The following is a 9,836-nucleotide window of genomic DNA, read 5'->3' as shown; positions in this document are numbered from 1 at the left end:
TCTGAATGTCGCTTTGTTCCATTGCTTTTCCTCCAGTTCAGATTCCAGAGGAGACCGCTCTTCTAGGGAGAGAATGGGGAATTAACACGGATCTTAACAGAGTGGAAATGAAGCCCCAAGAATACAAATGACTGCCATTGTAGCTCCTGAAAGCCTGAAGAAGGCATCCAGATGTCTTTTAATATTTTTTTTTTTTTACCCTTTTTTCCAATTGTACTGTTCCTTCGCAATAATGGAAATTGGAAGTGCTAGTCTTTGGACCCTGAAGATGAAGACAAAGGACAAAAGAATGATCATCAGGTCCTTTATAGTGAGATGATGCTTAGTCTTTTTCCAACTCAGCATCTCAAAGTAGAATCTTGCTTCTTTTTTTTTTTATTCTCTAGGCTCAAATAATTGATTGATTGATGCACCTCTAACATTTAATGAAAAAATCCCAAAAGAATTCAAAGCCCAGAGGCAAAAACTGACAACAGGAAGGGAGAGATAAGATGCTTTTGTCTTTCCATCTTGTGCAATATCTCCAAACACCCAACCTCAGCTTAAGACACTGACTCACTATAGTGCATTAGTGCCATCAAGTGGCAGAACTCAAACTACTAAAGCATGGAAGCAAAACAAGGCCAACAGTGAGTGCATATTTTTATTTCCATATACTTGAACCACCAGTGATGTAAAAATCACACAGCAAATAAGACTCTCAGTGATATTAAGCAGTGCCAACATGCAAAACAAGCTCAGAGAGTATTTCTATGCACATATTTAATGACTGAGGCTGGGTTATAGATTATCCAAACACATAAATCAACATTGTTTATGTTGTCTTCTGTGTGCAATCATTAGCCATGTTAGCCAGAACTAGGAATCAACTGATGCAAACAGAACAGTGAGGGGGAAAATAATCACAAGACACATTAAACAAAACAGACTCAAAAACAGTTCTGGTCCTGTCTGATGTGCTGCAATTTTGGTCCAAGACATACATGACCAGTGGTAGTCCAACAACCTCTACACCTTCCCATCCTCCATGAGCAGGGTGAAGTTAGACAGATACACGAGAAACTCAAACTGCCACAGACAGAAGAGACGAGCATTTTCTCATCAGTGAACCGACAGCAGACACGGAGCAAACCCATCCCGCAGCATAAACACACAGTTTAGCAAACCGGAACTTAGCAGTTGGAGAACACAATACGCAGCGAGTGGATGAGGAGCAACACACCAAAATCTCTGCTATGCCGAACCACTGATGCACTAAATAACAACGGTCTGCTCATCCCCTCAAATGAAGAGAATAATGCTTCTCAAATTCATAACATCCTCGAATAGCAATGGGACACTTGTGAGTATACAAACAAGCCCCATATTCGATAATGGTAAAAAAAGAGCATAAGGAATATGTTTTACTTTTTAAAGAAACAATTATAAACAGAATAAGCCTTTACACAGGTTAAAAACAAATTCAATGTTAAAGATTAAGAGGACAGAGGTGATTACAGTCAAGCTTAGGCATCTCCAAACCATCAACTACTACAACACAGTAGGCCTACACTGCAATAAACCCTTCCATTAACAGTAATAAGGCGTAATCACACTGGTGCTGACTAAGATTAGGAGTGTGATGATATGGTAAAAAGGCAGACGTTTGACCAAGTACTTGGTACATGCTTAAGCAAGCTGTCCACAGGTCTGTTCCCTATTCATTAGAGAGTGAATGGTTTCTGCCACAATATACTGGGCATCCACTGAATAGACCACTTTAACACAGTTTTAAAATAAATCTATCAAAGCAAACCACTTTAGGCTATATAATAAATGCAGTGTTGCCTGCTAGGTTCATTCAGACCGCAATGGCCTTTAAATCACAAGTAATACGTCACCTGCATATGTAAAATACAAAGGAGACAAGTCACCGATTACAATGAACTCCTTAGATGCAGTTTTTCATTTTGCATATAGTAAATAAAAGCATATTATATCTAGACAGGCTACAGTATCCATAAGTATCTATAGAGTAAAATAAAAAACACTTTGCTTTTGGTTTAAGTAATCCGATAAATAAAAGGGCTGAGGCACATGGCTGAACGCTTCCTAAATCAGCTCTGAAGTGAACCCACAAGAAAACAATAAGCAAATCAAGTGTTTCCATTCAGTCAGTGGTCCCTGACAGAACCATCTAACACCACACAGCAGTACTGCAAACCTCTGAAAGCTGTAATGCAAAAGTGTTTTAAAGCTAGAACGCAGCCTTCATCGTAAAAGAACCTGCTACTTGTCTCCGTTGCCCCTACGGGTGTTGGAGGTCTACTTGCGGCCCACGGTTTCAGCGAGCTTCTTCAGCCTCTTCTTCAGCTCCAGGGGAAACTTCTCATAGCATTTCTTACACACCGGCTTCATATCAAACTCCACAAACTTGTTTCTGGAAGAAGAAAAAAAAAGCAGCAGCATGTCAGCTTTAACGAGTGTTAGCTGAGGGGCATATTTCTACACAGTCTACTCTCACAACCTCAAGACTGTTGTCACTGTACTTTCACATTTTCACCAACATTTCACAGAGTTCAGTTATGGGGCAGACAACTTCAAGTTCCATAAAACTCACATGAAACTCAGAAGAACTACAACACTCTTGGCTGCTATACTTCAAATGTCAGAATCAATGTCAACAGTGAAAGAACAAAAGATAAATAAATCAATTAATTAATTTAAATGGGCAACGAACAGTGATTGTGCATGAAAATGAAAAACCGGGACGTAACGGCACAGAAATCCAGCAAACAAACAAAAACAAAGAAGGGGAAGGATGACAGGTGGCCCTAAACAAAGGGTCTAGTGAAGGAGGGCGAGTCTGATACAGACAGACAGCGGACGACTTCTTCCTACGCTCGCGGGCGTCCCGTTCCCACTTCGCCAGCCGCCGCTTCAGCTCATCGGGCAGGCGCTCATAGCAGTGCTTGCACACGGGCTTCAGGTCAACCTCCACAAACTTGTCCCTGCAAGGCCACCGTCGCAGCACAGCGAGGGACAGGAAGGAGAAGGACGCAGACGCAGGGCATTGTGAGGACAGCGGTTTGAGATGGAGAGTAACAACAGGACGAGGGTGGCAGGGGACAGAGAGGCAGACAAAGATCAGCAGCAGACAGAGACTCGGCCAGACATTCAGACACACTGGGAGAGAATGCGGCACGTAGGCAGCGCAAGCACAACCTTACATGGACACAGCAGTAGGGAGAGCAAGAGGGAAGTGTGTGTGTGTGTGTGTGTGTGTGTGTGTGCGCGCGGTATCTGCAAGAGACTCACTTCAGCGTGAGCTTGGTGTTACAGGTGGAACAGGAGAAACAGTTGACACACCAGGCCTTGTTCAGTGCAGACACAACTGTAACAAAACACACGACTACATCAGCGATCGCCAACACACACCGGCTGCGCCGACTCAACCACAGCGCAGGATGCTTACACAATAACCCTTCTGCATCAGACACATCTCACATTATGACACATGCAGCAAAAGAGCTGTGGAAACTTTCTGTCTCTGGCTTCAAACGTGAATGAAGGAATATGACTGATTGTGTCCTGCTACAAGGACACCAGTCAGCAGCGGCTGACTGACGAGGTGAATCCAGGGAATAGCACGGCTGTGACTAGGAATGCACAAAAAACTACAGCATGGACAAAGCAATTATGTGACTGATGCATGTGCTCATACACCATGTTATGTCCTTGACAGGAAATTTACTTTATTAAACAGTGTGTGTCTACGCAAGCCCTAACGTCAGTAAACAGCCAAACCCTGAGTTCTGAGCAAATGTAGTTGAATTTTAGCTTAGGCTGGGACATTTCACAGAGCTAAGGAGTGCTACCACTAAGCTGGATGCCTCATGACAACATTGTGTATATTATTAGCCAGACAGGAGTAGAAGTGGTCAATAATTACCATCCCCTTCAATCACTCGGTTGCAGTGGTAGCAGACATCACCGAAAAGCTGAGGCAACAGATAAGTGGAACAAGATCAATGACTCATATAAACATCTCGAACAATTAGCGCTGTGGCTGTCACAAGCTGAATTCAGAGGGTTTCATATATTGATGTACATTTATGGCATTTAGCTGATGCTTTTATCCAAAGCAACTTACAATTATGACTGAGTACACCTTGAGCAAGTTAAGGTTAAGGGTTAAGGGCCTTGCTTAGGGGCCCCAACAGTGGCAACTCGGCAGTGGTGGGACTTCACTGCGAGTTATACTGTGTATGACTACGTATGTGACAAATAAACCAAACTTGAAACTTGACCATATTCACATTCCAGCCTGTATGCAAGGCCACCACACGGCAGGCCGAGCGTGACCAGGGCTGAGTTACCTGGTTGTAGTGGGTCTCACAGTATGCCAGACCTTTCCTCTCATAATGGCGATGACCCAGGAAGGGTTTTTCACACTTAGCACACACGAAATGCTGCAAACACACATACGTACGTGCACACGCGCACACACACACAGGAAGGGGAATTTAGGCAAAGAGAAAAAGAAAAATGACAAACTGTCTGCACACTGCTCTTAATTACCATGGAGACCCTCTGCAACACTACAAACATCAAGAAGGTTATGACATACAAGGTGGTTTTATGGTGGCCTTCAGCATGTGCTAAACAGAACACATCAGTATAAATGACACTTCCAACATCAGCCAGCCTACACTATAAAGAATTCATGTTTTTTTTAACGTGACAGATTTGATCCTCGTCTGGGGAGCTGATAAAGATTAAAGTTTCGCCAGCACACCCCACCCCCCCAGCTGCCTCCTCTACCTCAACATGCCACTGCTTGCCCATGGCGTTGACCACGCGTCCTTCGATTGGCCGCCTGCAGGCTCCACAGATTGGCACGCCCATTTTATCATGACACGGGAGGCAGTAGAGCTCTCCTTTGAGCTCCCGAGCGTCCGCGCTCAACTCCTTGCTGTAAGACACCAGAGGCTGCCGTTACACTCCCACAGGGCTGCGGCACACGCCGCCACGTGTACGTGTCAAGAGAGCCACCGACCCGCAGTTGCTGCAGTTGAAGTGGTCTGGGTGGTAGGGGTCGTTCTTGAAGATGAGAGGCTGCTCTTCAATGATAGCATGGCATTTCTGACAGATGTACTTCCCCAAACCACGCGCCTTTTCCCGATTATGGCACGGGCGACACAAATGCCTGATAAAACACACACACACACACACACACACACACACACACACACATACACAGTAAGTAAGTGAGGGATCAAACCCTGACATGTTGGTGCATTCTTTACTTTCAGAGCTACATTTTACAGAAGCAACTGTTAAACACAAGTGGTTTAAAAAGATATGGTACACAAGCAGGCATGTCTAACTGTTTAAAAGGGAACTCCAACAACCAAAAGTATCAGTACACTTACGGGAAACACCCGCCATCCTCTGAGTAACCACTCACCGGCCAGCATTCTTGACAAATCCAACGTCAGCAAGCACAGCCTGGCAGATGTCACAGCAGAAGCAGTCAGGGTGCCAGCTGTTGTTCATGGCTTTGATCACCCGGCCAATGATGAACTCTCCTATAGGAATGAGAAAGATCGGCAGATCTCTCACACCAAGAGCTTGGACAGTGACACACGTCACTCTAGAAGAGATCTCACACAGGTCATGGACCAAATACCACTGAAAAAGCCATCACAAACAGGGTGACTTGGTTGTAATTGATAATTATTAGACTACATCATAAACCCCCGTAAATATGTAAACACATGTGCTGCCACTCAATCATTTCTACAGAGGTCCACATTAGAATGAGTGTGAAGAGTCACCAGTTTATGCAACAGATGTGGGAATCATGTAAAGGTCTTACCACACTGATGACAGCAGGGTGCAAAGAGCATTTGGAAGTCATGCTCGCAGTACTTCCTGCCTTCAAACTACAGAAAGACAGAGGGATTAAAATGGTAATGATCTGACTGTGGGAGTTTAAGAGGCCAGTCAACAGGACAAATGTATTACCAAGTGTGCTTGGCATGTCCATTAGCATGTGTCATAACAAGGCTACAACTGCGTTATGGGTTATGACTGGGTTACGAGGCAGTTCCTGTAGAGCTGGGTAGTCGTTCCTTCCTGATTCAACATGGCATACGCAGGTGAAATATTACCCAGCACAACACATACACGCTTCTTTAGAACCAAACCATTTAAGAGTTATCATGACACGACGGTTCAACAGTGGGAAACGTGCCAGTGCCAACATATGCCAGTGTACCTCGTAGAAGAGTCCCTCTGGAAACTGCTGGAAACACTGAGCACACACAAAGCACTGCTCGTGGTACAGCTCGCCGTTGCTGTTGACGATCTTCTCTGCTGGGGCAAAGCCGCTCTTGCAACGTTCACACGCGGCGTTTGCCAGGGCATTGGCCATATTGCTAAGGGGGGGGTGAGAGAACAACTTTTCAGATCTTTCTTTTTTTTTTCCTTATTGCATTTGTTTCTTAACTATTCTCTCTCTGTTCCTTACTGAACATTCTCTACACTGTAGCTGACAGAAATGAAGAGATGAAGAGAAATCATTTTAAAAAATAGAAGCAGTGCTGTATGAAAAAGGACAATTTTGCTTTAATGATTTCCAGGTCATGCTGACATGTCAAAGTGAAAAACTTGTTAAAGACCATTATTCAGCTGGTATGAAGCTTTCAGAATATTACAGTGGGAGGGAAATACAGCCAATGTATTCCATTACTTAATTTTTTATTAGCACTGCTGCTCTGGTATTAGGTTATAGCAAAAGGCTCCAAGTCGTGTGGATGGCGTCTGAAAATTGTTTACTTTTGACTTTTCTCTCTAATTTCAAACAGATAGGATGGTTTAACCCAACCTTTAGATGCAAACTACATAAAACTGATAAATATGCAATATTTCAATATTCAATCCAAACATTTTAGAGGGCAGTTACAATTGGTTAAATAAAATATCTGTTTTTAAAACATTCACAAGCAGTCTGATCACGCAAGGCTGAAGACACACATTTGCAAGCATATTACAAAGAAACCTGAGGTTTGGCTACATTGCAATATGCATTTACTGACGTCCTGTTCAAAACAATGGAAATGTTCACTTTAGGAAGAAAACAACAATCATAACCACATTACTTGTCACTGGGTGGGTCAAAGAAAGCTTAAGCACATATTTGACTACTGTGATCTAAATGCAGTGGTGTGGTATGACATTTAAGTAAAAGAAAGTCCTCTATTGTAGCATGTGTCAGTGTCCGTGGTAAGCACTGGGGGATCTATACTTCGAACAGGGGCTCTAGATAGTGGTTTTAACTGCACATCAGCCTAACCCACCCCCCCACTCCCTCAGCCTAAGTACATCCAAAAATGCAAATGATCAAATAATTACCAAATAAAGTATGGCAATTATTTAAATGAGTCTTTATAAGTGCCCAGAGAATTGAGACGGCCAGTCTTGGCTGCTGGACGAGGCCATCTTGGTCTGTGGTGTGGCTACAACCTACTCACGTCTCTCGTTCAGCCTGGCCTCCACTGAAGACATAACTAGTCAGACTGTACCTCAAGTAACTCCACGTTTCCCTTCCCAGATTTCATAGGCGGTATAAAAGGTGGAGAGGCTACAGTTACAGTTTCTGCTGTGCTGCCTTAACAGTTCCCATGGCATCACAGTAGTGAGATAAGCCTCGGGACATGTAGGGCTGTAACGACATGTTCCCTAATATGGTAATCCACCGTGGAGATGGATTCCTCACACCCCAAAGCTGGGCGAAACACTCAACATGACTTCCTGAGTGCGTTTAAACTACTGAGGATACAAATGTTTTCATGAACTGAGAAACATGCGCTGTGCAGCACATATATTACAAATCCTTTTTGTGCTGGTGCGCTTGACATACTGGAGAGATTTTACAGTCATGAGACACGGCCTGGAGCTGGGCTGAAACATCTGTGTGTGTGTGTCTTGGGGTGGGCTGGACACGCTGTAATTTAACACAAACGCTGAGCATGAGTCTAAATGTGAACAGGGATGAAACAATAACTGCACTGGTTTAATGTGTGTGCTTGACTAGTGGGAGAAACAGTCATGACATTTGGCGAAAAGAAGAAAGGCCGACGACAACTCAGATAGATAGATAGATAGATAGATAGATAGATAGATAGATAGATAGATATCCCCGTTAGCTGCTCTTTTAAATATTACAGGTAATTCGCATTAATAGCGTGACTTGTCTACATGTATCCACCCTGAGTCACTCTCCTCAGACTGAACCTGAGCCAAACATCGGCTAGCTTGGCTAACACTAGCTACAATACCGCCTGAAAAACAGCTACCGCTGGAAGACTAATAATGATGATAACTGGGTTAATAACTGGGTTAATCACCTCTTAACAAACTAAATGTTAGTTTGGAGTTTAACAGCCAAGCCGTACAGGCGCGCCAAAGCAGAAAGAAAGCCGTGTGTGATCAGATATACCGCTAAGCTAAAATAAGATAAGCTAAACTAAGCTAGGCTAAGCTAACTAGCCACTTACCTGCCCGTCATGTCTGACACACCCAGCATCCCCGACAAGACAAAACCCAGAAGAAGCGATGGAGTCAACAACCTAGATCCAGCTGGGAGGCTTAACATCAAAGAAATAGGAAGGAAACGCGCTACGTTATCCTCTAGGGTGGCGTTTCCGTTCCTCCAGCTACGGTCTCCTCACCAGCCTTGCTGGGTAACACCCTAGCGAGGGAGCGTCAATGAACTCCCCAACCCCCTGGCGAGGGAGCGTCAATAAACTCCCAAACTCCCTGGCGAGGGAGCGTCAATAAATTCCCAAACTCCCTGGTGAGGGAGCGTCAATAAAATCTGTGTTTATCTCAAACACGGACTTTAAGGAAGGCGGTCGAACATTCATGTAAGCAAAATATAACACTGTAATTATTTTTGTCTCAGAGTGAACATGAGTTAAAACTTGAACTCACTCAGTTATAAGGTTTGGCAATCGTCATTTACGACCACTGGATGGCAGTGTTAAACTTATCATAAGCAAGTGACGAAGGCATGTCTGTTAGTTCTCAGCAAGCCTTTGTTCTAAGACAATATAGCAAAAATATTACTATTGTGTATCAAGATCATTTCTCTGCACATGATGGTAATGGTGGTCAGTATTAGAAACAAAGGTGCTGACATGCAAGAAAATCTTATAACTTAATATATATGTTCATCTCCATTTTCTTACCACACAAAGTCAAAGAAAATGTATCACTGCAATCTAGCAAAACCTGCAATAAAATCAAGAAAACACATTAGGCTACCGTTGAACATGTAATAAACAATAAGATATTTAAATAAATCACTCAGATTTTGTAGATTACACATTTTGCAATTCTCAATTTCTCATCAGGTAAGAGGTAGATGATGGGTAACGGGGGGGGGGGGGGGGGGGCTCCCGATCAATCATTCCTGCACACACTACTCATATACAGTAATGAGCGAGGTTGGGTGGTGTGAGTGATGTCCCCTCACACTACTCATATAATGTGTTAGGTTGGGTGGTGTGAGTGATGTCCCCCCACACTACTCAAATAATGAGTTTGGGTGGGTGGTGTGAGTGATTTCCCCTCACAATGCTCATATAATGAGTTAGGGTGGGTGGTGTGATTGTTGTCCCCTCCACACTACTCATATAATGTGTTAGGTTGGGTGGTGTGAGTGATGTCCCCTCACACTACTCATATAATATGTTAGGTTGGGTGGTGTGATTGATGGCCCCTCACACTACTCATATAATGTGTTAGGTTGGGTGGTGTGAGTGATGTCCCCCCACACTACTCATATA

The 9,836-nt window shown here is 43.7% G+C and overlaps 1 protein-coding gene across 3 annotated transcripts; it reads right to left on the bottom strand.

The window, feature by feature from the left end:
- Positions 1-625: 625 nt before the first annotated feature.
- Positions 626-8,765, bottom strand: lims1 (LIM and senescent cell antigen-like domains 1). Of its 3 annotated transcripts, none has more exons than XM_035523248.2 (11): positions 8,544-8,765; positions 6,263-6,422; positions 5,861-5,927; positions 5,450-5,570; positions 5,039-5,188; positions 4,804-4,954; positions 4,359-4,451; positions 3,932-3,980; positions 3,298-3,373; positions 2,857-2,990; positions 626-2,419 (listed from the first exon to the last, which is right to left on the bottom strand). In XM_035523248.2, coding segments are annotated over exons 1-11 (1,101 nt in total). In that variant the 5' UTR covers positions 8,642-8,765; the 3' UTR covers positions 626-2,417. The 3 variants fall into 3 exon arrangements, with proteins under 3 accessions (XP_035379141.1, XP_081564458.1, XP_035379142.1); XM_081708332.1 differs by having other exon boundaries at positions 2,881-2,990; XM_035523249.2 differs by lacking the exon at positions 2,857-2,990 and having other exon boundaries at positions 8,544-8,762.
- Positions 8,766-9,836: the final 1,071 nt, after the last annotated feature.

The sequence above is a fragment of the Electrophorus electricus genome, chromosome 26, assembly GCF_041902795.1.
Source record: "Electrophorus electricus isolate QZ-2024a chromosome 26, ASM4190279v1, whole genome shotgun sequence".
NCBI lineage: Eukaryota > Metazoa > Chordata > Actinopteri > Gymnotiformes > Gymnotidae > Electrophorus > Electrophorus electricus.
Note: the sequence above shows the minus strand (reverse complement) of the source record. Positions and strands in the feature narration are given on the sequence as shown.